Genomic DNA, 26911 nt, shown 5'->3' on the forward strand with positions numbered 1-26911 from the left:
AAAAGTCAAAAATAATAAAAAACAAATGATTAAATTAAAAAATTATTAAAAAAATAAGAAAATAATTATAAAAAATAAACAATAATAGGATACACAATTATAAAAAAGTAAATAAGATTTAAAAAAATTAAATAAATAAAAGTAAAAAAAATAAGAAGAAATCATTAAAGAAAAAATTAAAATTTATAAAAAAGTAAGACAATAAAATAAAGAAACAGTGGGGGTTCTATCCTGAGCAGGTCATTTTTGGATATATTTCTTGATGATGATTCCATACTCAGCTGATCTCACTGGCTGTTTAAGATAAAATATTTTCTCTTCCAGTTTTAGATGGTGGCCTTTTTTGTTTTTGTGACTGAACTAACGGTAAACAGTTTATTACTGATTATCCCATCACCATTAAACAATGCATACATTAATATCACGTCCCCTCTCAGTCTCCTCTTTTCCAGAGTGAACAAGGTTTAATGCATGCAGTCTTTCCTCATATTTTAGGTTCTCCAACCCCTTTGTTAGTTTTGTTGCCCTTCTCTGGGCTCTCTCCAGCTCAAGAACATCCTTTCTGTGGATTTGTGACCAAAACTGAACAGCATACTCAGGATGTGGCTGGACCAGTGTTTTATACAGGAGCAGAATTATGGATTTGTCTTTACAGTACATTCCCTTTTTTATACACGATAGAACCCTGCTCGCCTTATTTGCTGCTGCCTGGCATTGCATGTTGTTACTAAGGTCAATGTCCACTAGGACTCCCAGATCTTTTCCACCTCTGATTCCCCCAGTGGCACATCAGTTAATGAGTAGCTTGCTCTCGTATTTTTAACTCCAAAATACATAACTGTACACTTCTCAATAATAACCACTTCCAGCAGGTTCACGTAAATGTACATCGATATGACAGGTTGCATGATGTTGGAGATGTTAGTTCAGGGCTGCTTGCTGCTGTTTACCTGGGGTTCGTGTTTGACATAGTGCGGAACAGGTGGATAGATTTCCGGGTAACCACTGGAAATGGTTATACCAAGAACACGGCTGCTGCTGCTGCATGTATAGGCGCTTGATCGCTTGTACGGTGCTGCGGCGTGTCAACCCCACCGCCGTCTGCTTCCTGGGCTCCACAGTCCCCCGCGTGAGCCTGGAACCGGCACGGCGGGTCTCCCCTGATGGATCAGAGGAGAGGTTAGCAGCTTCCAGCTGTTGATCTCTCCTCCGATCACTGGACCCAGAAGTGATGTGCATTACATCACTTCCGGTGTCACTGGGCACATTCTCCGGCTCCTAGAGCCAGAAGAAGAAGCTGGTGAAGCAGATCTCAGCTTCATCAGCTTCTTCGGGGTCCCTAGGTGACATTAAAGGTCTGAAAGACCCCTGATGTCTCCATGAAGAGGACCAGTCACATTATATTTGCTATTACATAGGGGGCTTGTTATCCCCCTATGCGATGGCAATAAAGCTGAGTGTAAAACATTTTTTTTCAATTAAAGTAAGTTAAAAAAATTAAAAATGCAAAAAAATTATTTTTTAAAGGCCCCCTCCCCTCATGTGCACGCACACACAATGCAAACACGCATTGGATGCGCCTACTAGCCCTACCCGGAAATCTGTCTGCCTGTTCCGCACCATGTCATTCACAAACCCCAGGTAAACAGCAGTAAGCAGCCCTGAACTAACATCCCCAATATCATGCAACCTGTCATATCAATTCCTCTGTAATGCTCTCTAATGCTCTTCCCTCTACAGTGTCTCCTTATGGTAACCCAGCTGCTTACCTCTGGATCCTGCACCTGCGTATCCCCACCCTCCTCTATGCTGGCCTCCGCCAGAACCTGATGAGTCAGATCCAAGCTCCTCTCCATGTTACTAATGATCTGCAGTGTTGCCAGTCAATTTTTTAGATCCAGAATCTGGGCTTCCAAAGAACCAACTAGCTCACTACTTGAATAACAGAATTCCCCCTCGATTGTTCAAGAAGCACATACATTAAGCATGATGTGCACTGGGTCACATTGCAAGGGTTAAGTGCTCATTTTTGTCTAGGGACTGAAGTAAAGCCATTTTACTTACCTCATCCCCGCTCCCTCACCGGTCAGTGCCATTCTCTTCTCCATCTGTGCGCCAACTGGTTAGATGTCCTGATGACACCAGCAGTCCTTAGACCACTGGAGCCTAGGTGAGGAGGGGCTGCCGGGACTAGTCTAGCAGCCTGGCGTGAGCTGACAGAGTAGGAATCGGGTAAATAACTTTTTTTTCTCTTTTTGGTGTATTTTGTTTGTTTTTTTAACATATTATATAAGTGTGTGTGTGTGAGAGATCATAATCCATCCACTACCCCCCTTCTTTCTGCCTTAATGTCTATCTGTTTTATGTACAGGTTCCCAGCTCCTTCTTTGACCGCTGCTGCAAAACATAAAGAAACTGAGTGCGCCCTGATATATGTTCCATTAACAGCAAATGTATTGTATCAGAGGAGTTTCTTTATGTGTTTTTGTTGTCCACTATATGAAAACATTCCAATACAAACATGAATTAAAAACATAAAGTATAATGTACATCTTCTGCCAAGAGATTTGTCTTTATTTCTTTTTGTCCTATAGTTATTACTCTGTACAGAAGAGGGAGAAAAATTGATTTGTCACATTATAAAGTCCTAATAATGATGGTGTCGTTGTGTCTAGGTGTGTGGAGAGATGGTCGGATATCTGCTGTCATTTCTTTCACAACAACTGACAAGATGAAGAGGTTCCGCAAAATATTCAGCGACCAGAAAAGTTCTATCCACCGGGCCGAAGCCGCCACTCCTGGTAATTCTCAATCATCAACTGTTTGTTCATATATATGATCATTTACAGGCAAATATAACTAAGCATATAAAGCAACTAATAATGCTTGGATGATTACGGCCCCATTCACATCTAAGTGTATTCAGGAGATTTAGAGGAATTTTTAAATTTGAAAGATTTGGATAATTTGAATGATTAACTCAGCTGACCCAGAGCAAAGGCTGTGCACAGCAATACAGGTTATTTCTTATACCTGAGGTAAACATGCAAACTTTTCAGCCCAAAGTTCATGACTGGGACCCATGGTAGCAACAAACTCACAAACCCATCCCTACTGCCCAATGGTATTGTCTGGGCAAATACTTTATAAATATACCACTTATTTACCACACAGAGCATGAAATTGGGGTGCTGAATTCCATTCTTCAATACAATGATACGTTTGTAAACCTTTATTCATTGTAATACAGAAAGTACTGTTTATAAGTGGAAAATAATCTAAATTTGCACTCCAGCCAAAACATTTTTAAGTGCTAAAGAGTGAGGAAAGGGTCAGATCCTCCGGCAGTTATTTATTACTCTGTGTCTCATAAGAGAGATTTCCCATCACTTCCATTCTCCATGACCCCCAGTCACCTGGACAAGGGATGAAAGAAAATGAAGCCCACATGACACATACAGCCATAAAAACCTGATGGAGGTTTTAATTACTTTCAACTTTCAAGATTACTGTTTTTGCCCTGAATTCCTGTGTCAGCGGGGTAAGAACAGAGGGAAAATCTCACCAAAAGGGACACAAGTTTTTGTAACACACATTTATTTGTTTTCCAGCACAAATAAAATAGAATATTAAGAAACAATGTTTGATTAGAAAGTTGTAGTGGATCTGGTGGCATTGGAGTTGGTTTGGAGAGGTCATAATGCTAGTTAATCACTTTTGAAACCTTTTTAGGTGTCGCAATAGACTTCTCACAAAGACTGGCTGGCCTCCAAAGGAGGAATCTCATGTATTTGAATAGGCTGAAATTTAGGAGCTCCCAGCCAAGATGTCCAAAGTCAAAACATTACAATTTTGGCCTTTAATTACATAGTAGGTGAGGTTGAATAAAGAAACGGGTCCATCCAGTTCAACCTATGTGTGTTTATACATCTTACTAACAACTCCCATATCCCGGTATATTCTGTAAACTGAGAAACTCATCTAAGTATTGTTTGAAGTTATCAATGCTTTCAGCTGATACAAGTAACTCTGGAAGGGAATTCCACATTTTTACTGCTCCGGCAGTGAAAAATCCATCACGCAGTCTGAGATTAAACAGCATCTTGTCCAACGTCTTGTTGTGTCCTCATGACATCTTCATGACTAAATGTAGTGTGGGGAAGCCGCTTGTTCGTTTACAAGTGATCGCCGCGATCACTTGTAAAATGTGTGCAGCCTGTCCGTCCTCCCCCCCACCCCCCCTGCACCTACCTCTCTCCTCACTGGCCGCCGATGCAGGGAGCAGAGCGGCAGGGTTAAAACTAACTAATAAGATGTTTATCATTACTCTTTGAATCCATGCTAGCTTGTGAGTGTGCCAGGAAAACTTTTTTCTGTTTTACTGTTTAAAGCCCATTCCGTGTGCACCTTGCTATATAGCTGGTGACGAATTGAGACGTGCGTTTGTCATCTGTTTTGCTTGACGTCGGGTAAATAGACACCAAACATGTCAAGCTTTAAAATTGCGCGCACCCGTGAAATTTGCCATAGGCAACGCTGTAAAAGCTTTTACTGCTCATCAGTTTAGTGTCATCAGTGATTGATGGCCCTAAAATGATTGCTCTCACTGCGACGTTCGCGGTGATATGTAACATGTGCGGCGTAATAAGCGCAATCGCCGTTTCCCCACGTATGCGCACCCGACTCATGTTTGCATGCGTGTATGTATGGGTGGGGACTTTAAAAAAAAATTGTTTTTTTTATTCTTTTTTCATGTGTAACCTAAAAAAAATTTGGGGGGTAACTTTAATTTTGTTTTCCTATATTTTTTTTCCCACTAAACTTTATTGCTATCGCATACGGGGGCTAATAAATCCCCACTATGTGATAGCAAAATATGTGACAGGTCCTCTTTATGGAGACAGTGGTCTCCAAGACCCCTAATGTCACCTAGGAGCCCCCAAAAGAAGCTGATGAAGCACAGATCTGCTCCATCAGCTTTTTTCCAGCATCTGCAGCTGGAGAGTGGCACAAGAACATGGAAGTGATGAAATATACAACACTTCCGCATTCTTGCAGATGAGAGGGGACCGTAGGGAGATCATGTACCGATCTCCCTCTGAACCCCTGTGACAGAGGCACCATGCTGGTCCCGGGCTTGCACCGGGTACAGTGGAGCCCGGGACTAGCGGGACAACGGCGTGGGAGGAGGGGGGATGACACACCGATCGTTACCCCATACAAGCGATCTGCCGTCTCTACAGGCCGGTGGATCCAGCGGTGTATTTACAAATGCTGCTGCCCTAGGCAAAACAGCAACTAAGCCCCCCCCCTCCACTGACGGCCGATCGTCACCAGCAGATTTTGCTACATACACTACTTTAATGCATTTGTCATGCATTCAGGGGAAATCAATGGGGATGAATGGCAAATGCAGAAAGCAAATGTGCACAAACTCACATGAAAATGTGCACATTCACACTTCAATAGGGACTAAGTGGGAAAAGTATAAAACAACATGTTCTCCGCATGTTATCACGAGAGGTGCTTTATAGAAGGAGTATAGCACCTCACATACTTACATTTCTCACACGCTAACAATGAATCAGATTTGTTTGTTTCTGTGTAACAAAAATAAAGCCATGGATGGACCCAGGGGTGCTGATATAACAGTAAATTAGATTGCTGGTATTAAATCTTGCATCTTCTTACTGTTTTATTTGCTTAACAACAGCCAGTGTACATGAGGAGCATTTTCCAAAACAAAGTAAACTGGAGTTCCCTAAATACCGTCCGCTTGTGAGCGGGTGCTTGTATTTGGTGTCTGAGTGGACTAAAATATATTGTCTGAAACAAAGCCTCAGTATAACAAAGAATGTAAAAAACAGGAAATTGTATGTCCAAATGTTATCCTCAGACCTGTAGATGTATTTCTGTGTTTCTCTAGAGGACATCAGGAGGTTCCGCCATCAGCTGTCTGCGTATTCCGATTCATCACTGAGGAGGATACACGAGTATTACAGAGATGACCTGACCTACATCCTGGAGAACTTGGACCCTCATTCTGTCCTCATAGAACTCAACTCTCGGAATGTGTTAAAGACAGATGTAAGAAAAAGATTATTTTTTTCTAAATGCACTGCAAACTTTCTATAATTTTAGTCCAGTGCCAAGTTAAACTAATGTGAATGTGGGCTCACTCTATCTATATCATTGTTACTGATTCTCTGATCTAAGTGATTTTTGGGACATAAAACCTTGGGCCTCACTCTTCATTTACCTAGGTTTTGAGTCAATACATCCATGGGGAAGTTTGTGACTTCTGGTTCTGGAAGTCAGTCAGACTGGGACTTTTAAAACATAAGATGCTTATCCCCACTCTGTAGAGAAAGCTAAACCCTGGGTCACTCTATAAACGTCTGACTATGCAACATGTATGCATTTGCACATAATCAACCCAAAACTGGACATTTTGTAGGATTTCGTGTGCTAAACACCACACACCATGTTGAAAATTATCTTGTTATTTCAAAATTGGGCTCTTGAGCTATTGAGCTCTGTGACCAAAAGGGTTTTTAAAAGTAGCTAAAAATTGCCTGGTACAAATTTGAAAGGAAGCCTAGAGCTTAACCTGCTTGCAGGAAATGAAAATACAACATATAGATACTTAAGATGAGATCCGGGTCAAATCCTGAATGCAGTAACCAGTTTGCCCAGCTGAATCCCTGGCAGATAAATTGTAAACAAACTGCCAGTGATCCTGAGCAAGTCATTGACCAAGTATTTGATGAATAACATCACCTGTACCCCCAGGATGTTTTCAACAGCAGTGCCGAGGATCTGTAATTTATTGGTTGTAGTGCAGTAGGAAAACATTGCTGGATGGCGGGTTATCTTGGAGCTGGGTTGTCATGATTGCCAATGAATTTTACATCACTTGACAACATGATTGATGATGGATTTACATTGGGGGACATTGCTTACTTTTTCTAGGTTGTATTTTTATTAAAATACTTTTCATGATGGTGCGTTTTATTTACTTTAACTTTATTTTTTTTAAATGTGTGATAAAGAATGTGCCCCTGTACTCATTGTATGGGGAGGGGTAAATAAAAGTAACAATATCTTTTGCTTTAGAAATACATCGGCGGAGTGGGAACCACTTCCTTCTCTCACACCTTGTTACAAGATATTCAGGATCGGGGAAGAGAAGCTGTGACTGGACTCTGGGAATGTCTCTATGGACTGCAGAAATATCATCCTCATCCTAATTTATTGGCCATTCTGGGGGAAATCAGCCAGACAGGTAACAGGACCTTGTGTGAGCAAAAAAAAAATTGAAAGTAGAACTCAACTTTTTAGTCAATTTAGTTTAGAGATGGCAACAAAATGAATTGCCTCGATGTACCCTATCTGAAGGCACCCCTCCCTATGGATTTATGCCTGATACGCAAGTCGGCCAGAATTACCACAATGTGGGATTATTGTGAATCTCCAGAGAAATCAATTGAATATGTATACAGGCAGTCCCCGGGTTACATACAAGATAGGGACTGTAGGTTTGTACTTAAGTAGAATTTGTATGTAAGTGGGCATAGGTACATTTTTAAGTGTAACTCCAGCCAAAAATTTTTTTTTTTAGTTTTGGATAGCATAGGGAAGGGTCACGTTTGTTTTGCTGTCTGTTCCTGTTGTTCAGAAGATTATAATAATACAAAAAAAATATGTATTAAATGACGCACCCAAAACGTTTTTTTTCTATATTTTATTTTATAAACTTTATTTTTTTTATTTGTTTGCATTTTTATTTTTTATTTAACTTTTTTTACTTTAAAAAACAAACAAACATTTTGTCTTTTTAATTGTATTTTTTTATTTGAATGCTGGGAGCAATAGCCAGCCTGCTTTTGGATATTTCTAATTGCAATAGCCAATAGCAGGCTGGCTATTGCATCTGCCCACTGCCTGCTGTCAATCACAGAGGAGGGGCCTGAAGGAGAAAATGTTCTCTATCAGGTCCTCCCATGCTGATTGACAGTGGACAATAGCAGGCTGGGTATGTCTCCCAGCCTGCAGATGAAGAGGAGGCAGGGGGGCGTGGCAGAGGAGCCGCCGCCAAAGAGAAACCGACGGACCGGGGGGAAGGGGGAAGAGGAGGCCGGGACAGCAGCAGAGGTACGGGGGGCAGCGGAGGAATGCAGCGGTCTGTGTCCCCGCTGGCTCCGCCAACACAGTCGGGGAGAGCAGCGGGGATTTGAAAGGACACAGGCCGCTGCTGCCGGTACATTTAGGAGAACTGTGGACCCCCGGTTCGTAAGTACGGATTGTCCGTAAGTCGGACGTCCGTAAGTCGTGGACTGCCTGTATATATGAATTTGTGGCTATGTATTTCTATGGTGGCGTATCTAGGATAATGTGGGGGAACTTATGTTTTTATGATGCTAAAACGTTTTGATATCATGTAAGAATATGTACTGATACATTTCTTTTGATTTTTTTGATTTTGCAATGGCTATGGCACCTCATTAAACCCCAACTTCTTGTTTTCTTAGTTTAGAGATAAACTATTGTAAAAAAAAAGTATTTATGCCTAAATCACAACTGCAGGAAAACATCTGTTTGATAGAGTAGAAAGGCTAGTACCAGAAATTGGCAACCTTTTCAAGAATATGTTCGTTTGTTATAGTTTTGGAAGCCCTTCCAATTATGCCAAGCATCCTCTCTGACCCTGAAAACGGCTCTCCTGCCACCTAAAGCAGCCAATCAACAGGCAAGATTACAGGGACCAGAAACTTTTACCTCTTAGAGATCAGTGCTGTGTATTTTAGGGCAGGCAGATTGGCTCCCAGCTCAAGAAGAGGGAATAAGAAGGGATTAGTTAGTTTGACAGTTATCATTAATCTTTAGGGGATGAGGTATTGAAGGTTAAGTGTTAAAAGATCACTGTAAGGATTAGATCAAATGTTGGAATTAGAGTGAGAATTAAGTGCTGGGTTAGGTGTTAATTGTTTAGTAACAGTTAGAGGTTTAGTATTGTGGGATATTTAAATGTAATTTTTAGTGTTGGGTTAAGTGCTTAAGCAGGACTGAAGGTGATTGAGCCTTTTGCATTACGGACACTTTTAAATTTTGTGAAAATGTTGGAAGGCTGTGATTTTTAAATTGTTTCCAGTATAATATTTTCTACAATTTCCCAATAGTTCCCACCATCCCAAGGGTTCCCTCCGTCCCTGAGCTTCCTTGTGCTGAGTTCCCAGGTCTGTACAGCTTCTGTGCCCATTATGAGGGGTTCCCACCTTCCTTGTGCTGAGTTTCCAGGTCTGTACAGCTGCTGTGCCCATTATGAGGGCTTCCCTTCCCCCCTACATGAACTTTTTGCTTCAAATACTCGTAATGTGGTACAATGTTACAATGTAAATGTAATATTACTAAGGATGAACCAATACCAGTTTTTCAGTATTGAGTATGAGTACCGATATTTATCTTTCAGTACTCGCCAACACCAAATACCGATACTGGTGCTTCTGGTAGCATGGAGCCAGCTTCCCGCCACATGAAGAAGCCAGGCGGCAGGTCATCATCCACCGTCCGGCTTCTTGATGGACCAGGAAGCCAGCTCCATGCTGTTTGGCCAGCTCAATGCTGATTGGCCCGGGAAGCTGCTTTCCCTTCCAACCAGGAAGCTGGGAGACGGGTCATTACCTGACGCCTAGCTTCCTGATTGCCTGGGAAGCCATCTACATGCTGTTTGGCCGGCTCAATACTGATTGACCAGGAAGCCGGCTTCCCGATCAATCAGAAAGCCGGGAGGCAGCCTCATGGTGTTTGGATGGCTCAATGCTGATTGGTCGGAACCTGGCTTAAATAAGCATTGAGCCGGCTAAACAGCATGGAGCCAGCTTCCTGGCCAATCAAGAATCCGGGCGGCGGGTCATTAACCGCCACCTGGCTTCCTGATTGGCAGGGAAGCTGGCTCCATGTCCCCTTGCGGCACTACCAGTCAGAGGAAATCTCCCTCTCACTGGCAGTTCCAGTATTGGTGGTATGTATCTGAGCATTTGGGCAAGTATGAGTATGACGTATATATTTTATTTTCTAGGTGAGGGTCTTGTGGAGCAGATTCTGCTTGATGAACACGGACACACACTGACTCGGGAGCTGAGAGGTAAACCTAACACCAGATCACTAAGTTCTGTTTCTTTAGTACATCAAGTCACTGGGTTGGAGTAAGTCAGCACTGTTAAGATTTTTCTGATCTACATGTTTGTCCCAGATCAGTGACTCGAAAAGTATTAAAGATCATTAAGTGAAATGTTAGAATTACAGTTATGGTTTGGCTCTATAGATAGAGTGAGGCTCAATTTTCAAGTTACCTTTTTAAGAGTGAATTTAAGTTTATGTGCTTGTTTGATGGATGAGTGTAAGGGTTAGAGCAGGGGTCAAAATTTCAAGTCCTGAACTACTAGCCAGGCCTTAAGAGTTACTCGCCACCAGTTGCCCACCTAACCCCTACCCAGCCCCGGGCCTAACTCCGCCCCTAAATAATCCCCCCTGTTCCCTACACCCCAACACATAAAATAAGAAGCCCCCCACCATGTAAAGTAAAACAATGAAGCCCCCTCACCTGCTTGTCTTTCTGCAGGGAGGAGGCGAGCAGGCACGATCCCTGGTGATCTAGTGTGATTAGTAAGGTCTGCTGCCAAATGCGAGGAGGCGAGTGGAAATTTTGAGCCCTGGGTTAGAGGGTATCTAAATACAAGAACATAAACGTCATATATTGCAGATTACCAAGCCTTAGATGTGGTAGTTGTGTGTGTTTTTCCTTTTATTTGGGCTTAATACATTTATAGCAAACATACAAAATATCTTCCAATCCTGCCAGAAATGCTGTGGTTGTCACTTCCTGTGAACGGAACTAAACTGAAAGCACAAACAATGTTATTTTTATCTTGTAAACTATTAATTCCCCCCTCCATATCATGGAAATGAAGAAAATCAAACACATTTAAAGTTAAGCCTGTTTGATAACTATGGCTATAGCCTCCGTAACAGGAGTGTGGGAATGAGTGTAGCCACCCAGGTAAATCAAGTGTATTATTTGCAGGTTTAGTATGCGGAAAGAATGGAACAATTTAGACAACAGTAAACATTTACAGTGCATCTCTGTATAACATATACATTTTCCCAAGTTATTCTCTGCTGCACTACAGAACACCTCCCCTATGTAACATAAGATGGTGGTGTCCTGCAATCCAGCAGGGGGTGATTGGGCAGGGTTGAGCATTATTTTGCCAAAAAGATTCTCCCTGTCCTTTACCAGCACATGTTGGGAAATGTATGCCTGTGGCTGGATCATGCCATCTGTGGCAGGGTGCACATTGTCATGGACACCTAGACCAGCAGACATAGGTGGTAGAGCTCTTATTATTTCAGGGTGGCACATGGTGTCCTCAATGAGAAGCAGACCTGGCTCTTCAGAGACAATGTGGATGAATTGATTTTTATAAATATAAAAAAGTGCTGAATTCTTGAACATTTTGGAGGTTATTTTATTGTATCTGCTGAAGATCATCTAGAAAATTAATTAGTATTTCAAACTGGTGGGTCCTGGTTATCTACACAGGGCTCTGGTCGGTGTCATTTCTGTCTGCCTGTTGAAAATTAAGTAAAGAACATTTCATTTAAACCTTTGGTGATATATTTTAATAGAAGTTCTTATGGTGCCTGTGCCAGTGAGTCTTTCCTATGGCAAATGTTTATTCCTTCAGCCTGCTGCCAATAGTCTATATATGTGTTGCAAAGGAAACTGGTTCCTGGTCTACCTGCTGCTGGCCGTGTCAAGGTCTCTTCTGCTGCCGCTTGTCACCCAATTTTTACTTCGTTTCCACAAGGATTCTGAAGTGATGATGCCCCCTATCTCAAACAATGTGTCTGAAAGGGAGGGTGAAAAAATATCTTTTAATGACAAATTGCATCCATTGGAGTCCACTGAGTTCCAAAGCCAGAAGTGTTGTTCAGTAGTCTGTCACAGTGCTGTGAAGCTAGAAGCACACAATCTGTTATCAATAATGCCTTTAGTCTCCTTCAGTCAACCTTCCATCTCTTTGCTGCCAGTCTTTGGTGAGCCCATCTGGTCAGGTGTATATATAGGAGGGGAAAGGGAGCAGTGTAGCGTTTTCACCTCCAAAGCTTGTTCCCTCCACCATCATGGGATTCAAACTCCCCCACTTTTTCAATTGAAAATCTGTAAAAAAAAAAACAACTTAATATTGGGATCAGAGCCTATACTACTGGATAGCTGGAGAGCAACTAAGAATACATAATTATTGGTGAGCACCAAAGTCTGACTTATGAAAAAGTGTGCCATTATTAATACTAAGGATGCACTGATACCGATACCAGTATGGGTATCGGTGACAATACTTGGCATTTTCTTGAGTACTCGTACTTATAAAAATGCTTTAATACAAAAAATCAATTTCCAAATTGAGTCCTGTTTGCTGAGGACCTTGCAAAAGCCTTGTTAAGGGACCACACAGCATCTGTTTATAGCGCTTCCACCAGCCCACACATCCCCCTGCTGAGACTCTCAGTACCCCTCCTGAGACCCTCCACCCAAGACATCAGGCCAGCACTTTGGAGCAGAGTGGCAGCACAGTGTATATAGCAAATTCATATACTATTATTCTGCATTGCTGTATAATGTATTGCTGAGACTCTTGCTCTTCTGTAGCTGGTGGTATTGTGCATTGCTATACAATGTATTGCTGGGATTTGTAGAACCTCTACAGCTTGGAGACAGTGGCAGAACTACTAGTGGTTGCAGCTGGGACCAGGCCGTTATGTTCCACCACTGTCCTAAAATCATTAGTCTGTATTTAGAAAAACTGTCACATGATACTAAAAAAGGAATCGGTAATTGGCATCAGGGACTACTTGAGGAAAAGTATTGGTACTCGTACTCGGTCTGGAAAAAAATGGTATTAGTGTATCCCAAATTAATACCAATTACTTAGACACTGTAAATCAACTATGCAAGTAAAACATTCATCGTAAGCTATTCCTTTTGGACATATTCAGATTCATATCTGTGTGAGCTGGGATAAAGAGTTAAAAAAACAGAAATGTTCAGTGCTCTCAAGAAATAAAAATGAATGAATGAGGGGGGGGTTATTGTGGGAGGTGAACTAAATGGTATGCGGCTCTGAGAAAACAGGCAATGAGTAACTCTTCACACTACAAGTAAATAAAACGAGAGCACAATTTCCTGAATGATTGGATACGGAGTTGTATATATTAAAGAGACTCGCTGACTCTATTTAATGAGAAAAAGGACTACTTACATGATGCTCGTGGGGAATGAGCGTTGGGGCCTTGATGGAGGATAGGAGTGTCCAGTGTGGGCTATGTTGCTGCTTTATAAGCTATCAATAAAGTGCTGTATCTAACGGCCTTGGTATCCGTAACTGATTTTGTGTGGAGCGCACAGGGGATCGTGCCCCAGAGGTATGGTTAGTGAAGGAGGGCTGGTGGTGCAAAGAGAAGCCGCAAGTGCTCCCTATTGTGAGTGTCCCTGGTGTGTCAGTGATCGGATAGATCATGACAGGGACTAGGTGTGGTGGATGATACAGTGTCAGCACTGGGTTATAGCTGAGCGACTGCTGGTGACAGAGGAGCCATTCGGTACACTATCAGATCACCTATTCTGTGTTGACCCTGTGAGGGTGGGCAAAGTCATGCCGGTTCGACAGCGATCTGTTGGAATGTTCTGTCGTGATGACAGGTGTCGAAGAAATATGATAGTGAGAGTGGAGGGATGGAGGAACAACGTGTTTCGAGGCGGACCTCTTTCTCAAGCTCAAAACATGCAATGGGTAAGCATGTTGGATGGCAGGAAAATGTGTGGAACTTAAAAGGGGCAGGTGGGCAGAGCAATGGACAATTAACAGCTGAGCCGGGATGTCTGTTGGACATGTTTTAAATGAATCCCTGGGGCTAAGCCCTAATACAGGTGAAACTCGAATAATTAGAATATCGTGCAAAGTTCATTTATTTCACTAATGCAACTTAAAAGGTGAAACTAATATATGAGATAGACTCATTACATGCAAAGCAAGATAATTCAAGCCGTGATTTGTCATAATTGTGATGATTATGGCTTACAGCTCATGAAAACCCCAAGAACCCCAAATCCACAACCTCAAAAAAGTAGATTATTACATGCAATCAATAAAACAAGGATTGTACATAGAACAATATCGGACCTCTGAAAAGTACAAGCATGCATATGTACTCAGTACTTGGTTTGGGCCCCTTTTGCAGCACTTACTGCAATTACTTTTGCACGATATTCTAATTATTCAAGTTTCACCTGTAAAACATAGATCTGGGGGACTAATCAGAAGTAATGGATTGTGTGGGATAAACTAATGGATAGGACTGGAGGTTAAATAATTAAAATAAATGGTAATACCATACAAAAGGGATACATAAGAATAAACAAAAATGAAAAATAAAATTACTTGTTGAGAACATTGGAAATGAGGTATGGTAATATGTGTGATTTGTTTTGTTCCGAATTACAGCTAAAACGAATGCAAACGAATCCGAATTTCCGATTCCGAAATTAATTAGCGGTAGTCTGTATGAATTGTCGTTTCATTTTTGGCTTTGTTCATTCGTTGCAGCAAAGTGACATATGAGAATTTTTTTTTTTTTACAGTCTGCAGAAGAGGAAAAAAAAGCATGAGGTTCCCCCCCAATTGATAAAAAAACAACAAAAAAGTGTGTGGTTTCCATCTTGTACCACTACTCATTCACTAAAGGGTTCAAATTCAATGTAAGTAAACAAACAACACTTTTAGAAAAAATCCTTTAATTGAAAGAAAAACAGACTAAATGTTTGACTATTCCTTTAATAAAAAAAAATGGCTTCATTGATGTAATCGAGCGTCAATCACGATGATCACTGACCCGCCGAAATAAAAAAAAGACCCGCCGCACGACGACCATCCGAACCCAACGAAAACTCGCCGCAAAATGACATTCAGCTCGAAAGTAAACAGATGGGCGGAGCAAGCTGTGACGTCACGGCTCGCTCTGCCCATTTGACATTCTCAGCTGTCAAATACAACATAGCATTCGGGAGCTCCCAAATGCCATTCGGGTCTGTGAGCCAAGGTGTCATAGTACTTTTCATATGGAACGAACAAAACTAACGTGAAACGACAGTTCGTACAGACTACCGGTAATGAATTTCGTCCGATTCTGAAACGAATTGACTTTTGGACCCGAATCGCGAAAAACAAAATAACGCAAAATCCGAATTGAAACTAAACTATACTCATTTTTTGCTGGTGCACATGTCTAGTATAGAATATGATTTCTTCTTATACATTGTAATTGTTATAATGTAGGATTGCTAGGATGATTGCCTCTATGGCTAGTTTCTCCGTTACCACACACAGTCTATACTTTGCAGTATAAATTTGTACTGTCAGCATTAAAATGGTCATGTTTTTGGAATGGAAATGACATGGTTGCTTCTGCTTCCAAACTTTATTCGTTAACCTCTGTGAGCTGTTTATAAGTAATGATCGATATTTAAGTAGAAGAAAATAGAAAAGTGTGATGGAGTGGGGACAAGGGCAAGAGACACCCTCACGACCAATTGATATGTGGTGATACTGAATATAGAAATGAACTGTGCCAATAAGCAAGCTAACAGCTACAAGGCACTGGAATGTACACACTGTGAGTGTGTATTCGTGAAAAATGAATAACTAAATGTGCCGAGCTACAACAATGATCAGCTATAAAGAGTATAAAAAAACAGAGACCCAAACAAATGTCAGTGAAAAAAATCAATTCCCTTCTTAACCAGGAGAGGGGGCCCTCAGCTCCAATTGCTCACAGATGTCCTCCAATGTTGTAATCAGACCAGCAAACAGATCTGTGCAACACTTCTTAAATAGGAAAGCAATAGCCTCCAATCTTTATCGATCTATAGGCCTCCCCTGGTTAAGAAGGGAATTGCCTGATTTGACCTCTTGCTGGGGTCTATCAATAAGGTGAGCACCCCTATATCTGGTGTGGTGCACTTGGTGCATTTGGTGAAGGAACAAGAAATATTCATCACTATTGCTATATTTGAAAATGTTTGCACATTTATGAAGCCTTTACACCTGATTGATTTTTTTCACTGACATTTGTTTGAGTCACTGTTTTTTTATACTCTTTATAGCTGATCATTGTTGTAGCTCGGCACATTTTCGTTATTCATTAAAGGAGAACTATGAGATGAGTGATTTCCACTCACCTCATAGTTCTAGCCGACCTGTGACAATGAGACTGTCACAGGTCGGCTTAGTAGATCGGGAGGTGAGCGAACACATAACGGGGTTCGCTCACCTCTCGATCCTGTCACGGCTCTCTGCCGTGACAGGGGGAGGGGCTGGATTCCCCTCTCCCCGCTCCGATCTGCCAGCGCTGACTGGCGGAACGGACGGGGGAGGGGGCGGGTACAGCTGGCTCTGCCTCTAGATAGGCAGAGCCAGCTGTCACTCACGCAGCTGGGCGGATCCCGTCATCTACGTCGGGATCCGCTCCGTCTGCCGCGTCTCAGTATACCGCGAGCCGTAGCTCGCGGTATACTGAGCTTAGGGTAATGGGAGGACACTAGTTTGTGTCCTCCCGTTACCCTAAGGAGACCCTTTAAGTCCTGTAGGGGTAAGGGTATCGAGTTGGTAGATCCAATACGTTTTTTGTTTACATAACCCGCTGGAAACGTCCAGGAGGGGAATAGTGTTCTGGCATATGTTCTATAGCAAAAATCTGAAGGTTTTTGATTCTTTTACCGTGTTTGTGGGCAAAATGTCGTATGCTGTGATCGCAGTCACCATCTGCAATTAGGAAAAAAGAAAATAGCACTGCGCTTCACAAACTCAAAAAATATTCCTAAAATGTGAGAAAAATAGTATGAAATGTGAAATTGTCACAAAGTGATACATTTATTCTGACATACTACACTATGGGAAGCCTTTTTTCTCTCTCTGAGTACAAGAGAAGGTGGAAGATGGAGGAATAGTTTTATACGGTTTTGAAAAGATAAGCCAGAGTTGGGAGGAATCTACCCCAAATTATTGTCGGATTAAAAACAAAGGAGAGGATTTGGTTCTATATAGATCAGCAAAGCGCTAATTGTTCATCTGAAATCTGAAATATGGTGAGTAGGGATGCACTGATACTGATACTAGTATCGGTATCGGTGCCGATACCGAGTATTTGGGCGAGTACTTGTACTCGCCCAAATGATCCGATACCTAGCACGAGTACTTCCTGTATCGAGCACCCTGAGGCTTGATAAAGAGGCAACCCCTCAAAACGCGTAGCCACTGGAGACACCTGAGACCTTTGTACCCCTGTAACCATAGCCCGACTGCCATCACTGACACGCGGCGCACGGCGTTCCGCAGCCGCGTGTAGCTCCTCCCCCTTTTTTCTCCGTTCCTGACCGACGCTGCTCGGCCCGACCAGTCGAGTACGCGGGCGGCCATACGGAGGCACATCCATTCTGAACCAGCCTCTCATACCACCGGAGACATCCCTTCGAACCAAGGAGTCGGTCTCACAGACAACAGGGGAGCTCCTAACCGTAAGTCCCTTTTGCTTGCTGTGATATTGCCATTGACACTCACACTCCACACTCCTAGATCTATTAGTGCTCCTGACACTGTCCACATTTCATATATCCACTGGGCCCTTCGCCAGACTTAACTTACCTACACAATCTTTGGTAGTTGCGCTCCTGATTTGTTGCTCCTGTATCAGGAAGCCGGGCAGCGAATCATTACACTTGTGATGAGAGAGCATGGAGCCGACGTCATGCTCCCTCGTCATCTCATGAATCATAATATTAAGAAAGTGACCTTAAAGCATTAGTTTGTATTGCTTTAGAAAAAATGTGACCTGTCCCTCTAAGAAAAAGTATCGGTAATTGGTATCTGCGAGTACTTGATCAAAAGTATCGGTACTCGGTCTTAAAGTGGTATCGGTGCATCCCTATCAAGAAGTAATGGACTTCACATGTGGTTATGTAGATTAAGTGGGAGTTGTACATCACTTGTGAGATTTAACATAGGATTTTCTATATGTACACATTCTATGAGATGTATTAGCACATGTTTTTTTTCTTTTCTTCTATGTTTATTATGGTTTATAGTATCTAGACCATTAGACCTAGAGTTTTTTCTTACTATCATCAGCACAGGTGTTGTGTATGACACAAAATTGTTTAAACCGCTTAAAATGCACTTACAATTAAAATAAGGCAATTGCACATGGATTGTGTCCACTGGAGCTCCTGTCTCTAGGATCGTAATGCGTGGATAGATCCGCCCACCACATTTCATACTATTTTGCTCACATTTTAGGAATATTTTTTGAGTTTGTGAAGCGCAGTGCTATTTTCTTTCTTTCTTTTTTTCCTATTTTGGGTGTACTCACCTATTAAGCACAGCTGCTCTAAGAGTGTTATTTGATTTCTAGCGCAGTTTCTTTTTCTATCTAACACCATCTGCAATTAGTCGTCTGTGTTCCCCTATTCGCTGTCTCAATGGGAGGATGCTCCTGCCAACATATAACAAATTACATGGACACTTGAGACCATAAACCACGTGGTCATGTGAACAGGTGATTGTTTTATTGGATATCTGATGTTCTGATGATCTGTGAATTCAGATTGACCATGGATGATGAATTGACAAGTGAGACATCGGGGATTCCTACATTGATAAATGCCAACTCTGTTGTCGAATCTCGGGTGTAGTTTACTCTTATCACTGAATTTATGGATTTTAGTGGGCGCTATTTTTTTTTCTTTTAAATTTCCAGCTTTACTAAAAGTGACTGATTGTCTGAGTGAGAGTGAAGGGCCTAGCTTGGGATCTTGTTGCAAGATGTGCCAGTTTTTCTGAATGCTGCACTGTATTACGTTGTGGTTCTTGTTGTCAGGATTGGGACGTGTCGTTGATTTGGGCGAGTGTGGGTTCAGATATGTGGAATAGGCGTCATGAATGAGTTTGTCGGGGTATGATTTTTCTCTGAACTTGTTGGTAAGGAGTTGGCTCTATGTGGGGTTATCTGTGGCTTTTAAACAATTCCTCCTCAACCTACAAAATTGGGTTTTTGGAATGTTCTGTATCCATCTTGGATGATGGCAGCTTTGGAAATGCACATGTGAATGGCCGCCTGTAGGTTTCACATGGTTATTTGAGATTATGGTGTTACCGTCAGATGAAAGCTCAAGGTCTAGAAATACCAATATGTGTGGATCAAACACATGAGTGATTGAGAGGCCTAGCACATTGTTAGTGCAGTGAGAAACTAAATTCAATATGGAGTCAGTGGGACCATCCCAAATGATTACAATATTCTCAATGTAACGACCATAGAAGATAAGATATTTAGCGAAGGGATTGTTTTTCCATATGCTGTGTTCCTCCCAGAAAATGGTATTCCCATTTATTTTAATTATTTAACCTCCAGTCCTATCCATTAGTGTATCCCACACAATCCATTACTTCTGATTAGTCCCCCAGATCTATGTTTTATTAGGGCTTAGCCCTAGGGATTAATTTAAAGCATGTCCAATACACATCCCGCCTCAGCTGTTAATTGTCCATAGCTCCGCCCACCTGTCACTTTTAAATTCCACACATTCTCCCGCCATCCAATATGCATACCCATTGCATGTTTTGAACTTGAGAAAGAGGTCCGCCTCAAAGCGTGTTGCTCCTCCATCCCTCCACTCTCACGATCACATTTCTCGGACGCCTGGCACCCTGACAGAACACTCCAACAGATCGCTGTCGAACCAGCAGGACTCTGCCCACCCTCACAGGGTCCACACAGAATAGGCGACCTGACAGTGTACCAAACGGCTCCTTTGTCACCAGCAGCTGCTCAGCTATAACCCAGTGCTGCTACTGCACCACACTATCCACCGCTCAGCCCGGACCCAGTATTGACACTGTATCATCCACCGCACTTAGTCCCCGCCACGATCTATCTGATCACTGACACACCAGGGACACTCACAATACGGAGCACTTGCGGCTCCTCTCTTCACATCACCAGCCCTCCTTCGTTACCATACCTCGGGGGCTCGATCCCCTGTGCGCTCCACACAACATCAATTACAGATACCAAGGCCGTTAGATACGGCACTTCATTGATAGCTTATAAAGCAGCAACATAGCCCGCACTGGACACCACTATCCTCCGTCAAGGCCACCCAATGCTCAGTCCCCACAAGCATCATGTACGTAGTCCTTTTTCTCATTACATAGAGACAGCGAGTCTCTTTAATATATACAACTCCATATCCAATCATTCAGGTGATTGCGCTCTTGTTGTTTTATTTATTTGGGATAAAGAGTTAATATACTATAAATTGCTAAGTGTGTATACACCCTTGCAGACTCTGCTTCATGTGAGGGCTACAGTAACCGGTGTCCATCCGGTGTGGTCATCCATGGGAAAGTTAGATTGTTGAGAGTTCCACTCCTGGTCTGGTCTATTAGGGACTGTACTTTGGATGCCAAGTGTACCATTAAGTGTCTGTAAGTGTACAAGGGAACTATGTGAAACATTGTATGAACTGTGCAGGTTGTTTTGAGGGGTGCGATTAACGTATGTGCTGCACAACACACCTCACGTGCGATTACAGTGCGGGAGGTACATAGCCATTCATTTGCCCCAAATGTACCTCCTGCCCACAGTGTGATTGGCAGCTCCGCAATGCCATGTACCCCAAATATAGTGTGTTGCAGTGAGATTGAAAAAATCATGCATGGACTATTTTTTTCAATCACAATGCATGTTATTTGCAGTAACGTGTTGCAGAGTAGCCAATCACAATGCAGGCAGGAGGTACATTTGTGGTGCCAGTCATATGAGTGGCATGCAACGCACCTCCCGCCCTGTAATCGCACAGGAGGACTGTTGTGCAGTACGTGCGTTAATCACACAGAATCGTGAGATTTTCTGAACCGTCCCTGATTGTATACTAAAAGCAAAATCAAAATGTTGAAAACTACAAAATGAAAGTTTGGAAGAAAACATGTTTCCAAGGTCTGCTTTACCCTAAGTCAATTATTTTTATTTCTTCCCAGAAATTCAGATGAAGCACAAACAACATCTAATGGAGAAGACTGAGACTCTATTGGAGCATAGACCTCCAGGAACTACCCTGGAACCACAAAGATTCCTCATCAATGAGCGTTATGTGAACTTGGTTGTAGTCTCCACAGATCAGTTCAGGAAACGTCCCCAGAATGAGATAATACAGACCGGGGTGAGACATGAGGAATGCTTGAAGAAAACACAATCTGGACTGGAACACATTTCCCCCAACAGGCTGTTCCACTGGAGCCACCAGTCACAATGTGCACCACATGCAGTAATGGTGAGCGGAGTACCAGGAATAGGGAAGACCACACTGATACAGAAGTTTGTCTATGACTGGGTGACCGGAAAACACTACCAGAGATTTGCTTTTGTCTTCTCCTTCAGATTCCGGGACCTTAATAGACTGGGGGAGGTCAGCTTGGAGGAGATGATTCTACAACAATACCCATATCTGAGGAGTCAGATTGGAGATATTTTACAACATCCAGAGAGACTTCTGTTTATATTTAATGGCTTAGATGAAAGTGTTCACCAAATGGATTTCAGATTAATTGAATTGTGCTCATATACAGATCGTAGAATACATTTTGGTGAGATTGTGGTCAGTTTGGTGAGGCAGAGGCTTCTAAAGGGTTGCTCTGTACTGATCACCAGCCGCCCAACCAGACTGGCGTCAGTTGATACTGGTGTCTTCCAGAGAATAGTGGACATCATGGGATTTCTCCATGGAGACAGACTGATCTTCTTTAATAATTTCTTTCGAAATGAGGAATTGTCAGGAAAGGCTTTTCATTATCTGCAGGAGAATGACACGCTGTACACTTTCTGTTACATCCCATCATACTGCTGGATCATCTGTACAGTGTTATCAATGTGCTTCAGAGCCCAACCAACAATCACTGATCAGATGATGACATCATTGCCCAAAACAGTGACACAACTCTTTGTGACTTTTGTCTCCAACATTCTGGCCAATCACAACCAGAGTAAAGATGATGTTCACACTGCCCGGGAACTGCTGACATTTATTGGGTGGATGGCAGAACACGGAGTCATGAATCACATGATTGTATTTGATGAGCGTCATCTGGACTCATTCAGTGTGAGAAATGATAAACATCTCTTTTCATGTTTCATGATGGAATCTGGTCAGCCTCCTGATGTGGATTACACCTTCTTACATCTCACTCTTCAGGAGTTTTTTGCTGCTTTAGTCCATTTCATGAACTATAATTCTGACAGATTACAGAAAACACTTGATGATGCTGAATCTTACAATGACGGCCGTGCTGAAATCTTTCTCCGTTTCCTCTGCGGTCTCTCCGACTCTTCTACTAGATCCATGTTAAAGTCTCATGTGGGAGAATTGTCTCCTCAGGCTGCCAGACATGTCATCACCTGGATCCAGAAGAAAATGGGGAAAGAACGAGGAGACAAGAGAGATCTTCTTAATGTCTTCTATTATCTCCATGAGAGCAGGAATAAGGCTCTGGTGTCACAATGTGTTGGATCAAACAAAGTTGACTTTTCTGGTGTCTCCCTCGGCCCTCTGGACTGCTCTGTGCTGTCTTTTATCCTTCAATCCTGCAGAGAGACGGAAGAAATAGATCTAAGTTCATGTAAAATTCCGAGTGAAGGATTGAGGAAACTTGTACCTGCTCTTCACAACATCAAGAGTTTGAGGTAAAGAATAACTATGAATAGTCACATTTCTGTGTTAAACTGGAATGATCAGCAATCTCCCAGAGAAATGACTAATTATTGGTGTTACTTGTCTTCTATTATATGAGAACTTTATATGTATTGATGTGATCACATTGGATGACTGCACAGAATGAACAGTAGAGGCAGCAGAATGGGATCTCTGGGATGTCTGTCAGACACGTAGCAGTGATAGTATTGGTCCAGTGTCTGTGGGGTCTCTGACCTTACAGAGCTACAAGAGCCTAGCACGGCCTATATCTTCCCTCTTATGTGTGACCCCCCAGAGGAAATTCTCCTTCCATTTATTGATGAGGTCACTGAATGATCAGATAAGAAGAGGAGTTCATGTACATATTTGTTTTTATTAGAATTACAGAATAAATACAGATATAACATTAGCGATAACTGTGATTTACATTCAGGTCCTTCAGTTGTTGCTGTCCCTGCAGGCGGCACAAATAATGAAATGGACTCTATACTTTATATGTACAGGTCAGTGAGTTTCCCTCAGTGTGACCTCCAGGCTTGTGCTGACATCCTGCTCTCATACAGTAGAAGAATATATTCCTGGACTCCATTAGATGGTACTCTGAGGAGGTTGGAGTGAGGTTCAGCTTTTGCCTTGAGACTTGTTCACACCAAGTGCGAAACAGATGCAGAGCAGTTACAGAACGCATCAAAACTGCATCCCATGTATTACAATGGTATTTTGAACTCTAGTTCACACCAGAGTGTTCAGTTCCAGTGCATGTGGAAAAACTGCAGCATGCCCTATTTTTTTCTTCTCTGGAACACACTAAAATGCATGTAAATGCATGCAAACACCCTGGAACGCACTGAAAGCCCATTTTAGGCTAAAGAATTTACCAAAAACTACCCAGAACGCGTCAAAAACATGGCAAAACACAGTATTGGGGTCAATGAGGAATATGCAAATAAAGCAGAACATCAGTCTTGCACAGTTGTACCGGCTTCTCTCTTGTTTTGCAATTGTTTATTATGATTTCACTGCACAAATAATTTAAATATTTGTATAACTCTTCCAAAGAGCCTCTCACTGCTTGGATCGGGATTGAGGCTCTTGCAATAAATAGTATACACTTACAAGTTATTGTAATAAAAACTCAGCCAATCCAACATTGTCAGGAGTGCCAATGGTTTGGCAGAAGAACAAACTGGAACTCACTGGCAGGAAATGGCCTGAAGCGTCCGAAGGCAGAGGTACAAAAGGGTTAATCCAAAGAGAAGTCAAGTCCAATCCGAGTCGAGGCAGGCAGCAAAGGTTCAGGGGCGAAAGGCAGTCCAAGGTCGGCAAAAGGGGGTCAGGAAACAAAGCAAGGCACATGTACAGGGAACTAGGAAACCACACCACAGGATGAGATAACTCAGCAACAAGCCAGAGCTCTGGCCAGGTTTTTATAGCCAGGGGGTGTAAGTCCGCCCCCCTGTCACTGAGGCAACTAGGAGGCTTCTCTTCACAAGAGCCAATGGCAGGCGAGAGGTGGTATGGGTGTGTACAGGAACCTCCCCCAGCTAGGTCCACACCTGAGGCCTAAACAGGTGCAGGCACACTATGCACGTGCTCCTGGGGATGCGCGCGCAGCCTGCGTACTGCGCATGCGCACCTGCCACACGACTCGCGCATGCGCACCTGCAACCCGGGCACCAGTGGTTCTGCCAGGCTGGAGGGAGACCCGTACCCTGCGCTGTGCCCGCTGACCCTGTGGGGAGGTGACACCCCTGGTTTCCTGACAAACATCTGAATCGGCAGAGCCAAAGCTCACTCGCTGCCATTTGCCACAGTGAGTGAATTGCCGAATTCTGCCTCCATGGTACCGAGCAGAATAGCAAATAGTGAAAAAAGTTGGGAAAAAAAGTAGAAAAAAATTGTTTAAAAGTGTAAATAAAAAATAAAGATTTAAAAATAAACAATTGGGTGGAGCTAGCAGTGACGGCTAGCTCCCCCCGAATGGTTCCTATTGGCTGGCACCTGCTAGTCTTCTACCAAGTCCTGGCCAATGAATAACAACTGGGCGGAGTTATTGTTGAATGACAGATCAGCGTCCCCAGGTCATTTGAGGACGCAGATCTGTCATGACAACTGGGCGTGAGATCATGGCTGGCTCCACCCAGCTGTCATTTGCAAGCCGTTTCCCCCGCTTCGGCTCAGAGCCGAAGCATATACCTGCGGTTCGGCTAAGCCGCTCGGCCGCCTTCGGGCGCTTTAGTGAATAGCCCGTACAGCAGCCCTTCGGTACGACTGAACCGAAAGGCTCCCGCATCCAAAGCTAGCCGAAGGATCAGTCAAAGCTTTGGCTGATCCTTCAGCTAGCTTTGTGAATAACCCTCTTAATGTGCTTTTAACAGCTCCTAAAGGTTATTCTTCAAGTACTGTAAGATTTTGGGGGTTTTTTGTGTTGTTTTTTTATTTAACATATCGCAATAAACACACACAGATAAGAGACGTCAGCCATTTTTTTCATGGGAATATGAATTGTTTAATACTATAAATTTACAATAATCTGCTTATTCCTGCACATCCGCTCTTCTGTGTCACTGATCTCCACAAGACCAAAAAAATGCAATCACAACTAGAAACAATTCCTCAGGGACACCATACGTACTGTACTGACACACCATAAACTACCGCATAGACACAATTACCAGACTGACACAACCAGAAATGTCTGCTGAGACAGTCGGCAACATACTGAAACAGGCAGAAACATGAACACCATACTGACACAAACATTCACAGACTCTTACATAGATGTGTTACTGGGCTTAGAATATTTATCAGCAGCATATGTACAGAGCAGAGGTCCGCTGTATGTAACATATAAAACATCATACATTGTACAGCAGTCTATAGTATAATATGCCAGGGGTGTGGAAATTTTTTTAAAAAACGACTTGTCCAAGGGCTAAAGCTGGGGTGAATCTACTTGTCCCTCATCACAATCTACTTGTCCCAAAACAAAAAAATAGTTTTAATCAAAACTAGGGATGCACCAATACCGATTTTTCGGTATCAAGTACGACAGATCTACCAGTAGCTCTACCAGTGATCTACCAGTAGCTCTCAAAGCTGATGCTGGTAGATCACGAAGGGTGTGAATGGCGGCCCCTTTATTCCATTTTGGTATATTTATTTAGCTGTGCACACATGATTTCCTATTAGCCTGAGTCTGCTGAGCCAAGCTCCCTGACACCTTTCTGGTGGATTCTGGTGGTTGAAGTGCTATGCATTACATCAAAGAATATTAGTTTACACAGCCTATTGCAAAATACAGCAAGGTGAGCCAGGAGAGAGAGCGGGGAGAGACAGCCAGGAAAGAGAGGAGAGACAGCCAGGGGAGAGAGCAAGGAGAGACAGCCAAGAGAGCGAAGAGAGACAGCCAGGACGATGAGCAAGGAGAGACAGCCAGGAGAGAGAGAGAGAGCGAGGGAGGGTTTTTTTTCATTGGTAGATCTCATGTAGCTCGTCATTTGAAAAGTAGATCTTAACACAAAAAATTGTGGGTACCCCTGAAGTACGAGTACCGATATTTTGCTTTTGATACTCGTTGATACTGATTACCAATACTGGTGCTTCCGCTGGCATGGAGTAGGCTTCCCTGGTAATCGGGCAGTGGGTAATGACATGCCGCCCGGCTTCCGGATTGCCAGGGAAGCCAGCTCCATGTAGCTTGGCCAGCTTAATTGTGATTGGCCAGGAAATAGTCTTCCCATCCAATCAGCATCAAGCCGGCTTCCCGGCCAATCAGGAAGCCGGGCGGCGACTAATGACCCGATTGACCGGGAAGCCGGCTCGATGCTAATGGCCCGTAAAGCCGGCTTTCCAGCTAATCAGCAAGGAGTCGGCTTTCCAGCCAATCAGCAAGGAGCCGGCTTCAGGAAGCCAGGAGGCAGGTCACTACTTGCCGCACGGCTTCCTGATTGCCCAGGAAGCTGGCTCCATGTTCCCCTACGGCATTGCCGGTCAGAGAAAATTTTCCTCTGGCTGTAAGTTGCAGTATCGGGGAAGGTATCAGATTTG

The 26911-nt window shown here is 42.9% G+C and overlaps 1 protein-coding gene across 1 annotated transcript in view; it reads left to right on the forward strand.

Moving 5' to 3' along the window:
* LOC108796618 (NACHT, LRR and PYD domains-containing protein 3-like) overlaps nt 1-22855 on the forward strand; it is a 36051-nt gene extending 13196 nt beyond the window's left edge. Inside the window, exons 3-8 of the mRNA XM_018568119.1 lie at nt 1741-1833; nt 2676-2801; nt 5927-6087; nt 7117-7285; nt 10079-10144; nt 21153-22855. Of these exons, the coding sequence (XP_018423621.1) occupies nt 1741-1833; nt 2676-2801; nt 5927-6087; nt 7117-7285; nt 10079-10144; nt 21153-22855 (2318 nt within the window). The remainder of the gene's footprint in view (nt 1-1740; nt 1834-2675; nt 2802-5926; nt 6088-7116; nt 7286-10078; nt 10145-21152) is intronic.
* Nucleotides 22856-26911: the final 4056 nt, after the last annotated feature.

Source organism: Nanorana parkeri, unplaced genomic scaffold (assembly GCF_000935625.1).
Source record: "Nanorana parkeri isolate BGI_ZX_2015 unplaced genomic scaffold, ASM93562v1 scaffold1141, whole genome shotgun sequence".
Taxonomy (NCBI): domain Eukaryota; kingdom Metazoa; phylum Chordata; class Amphibia; order Anura; family Dicroglossidae; genus Nanorana; species Nanorana parkeri.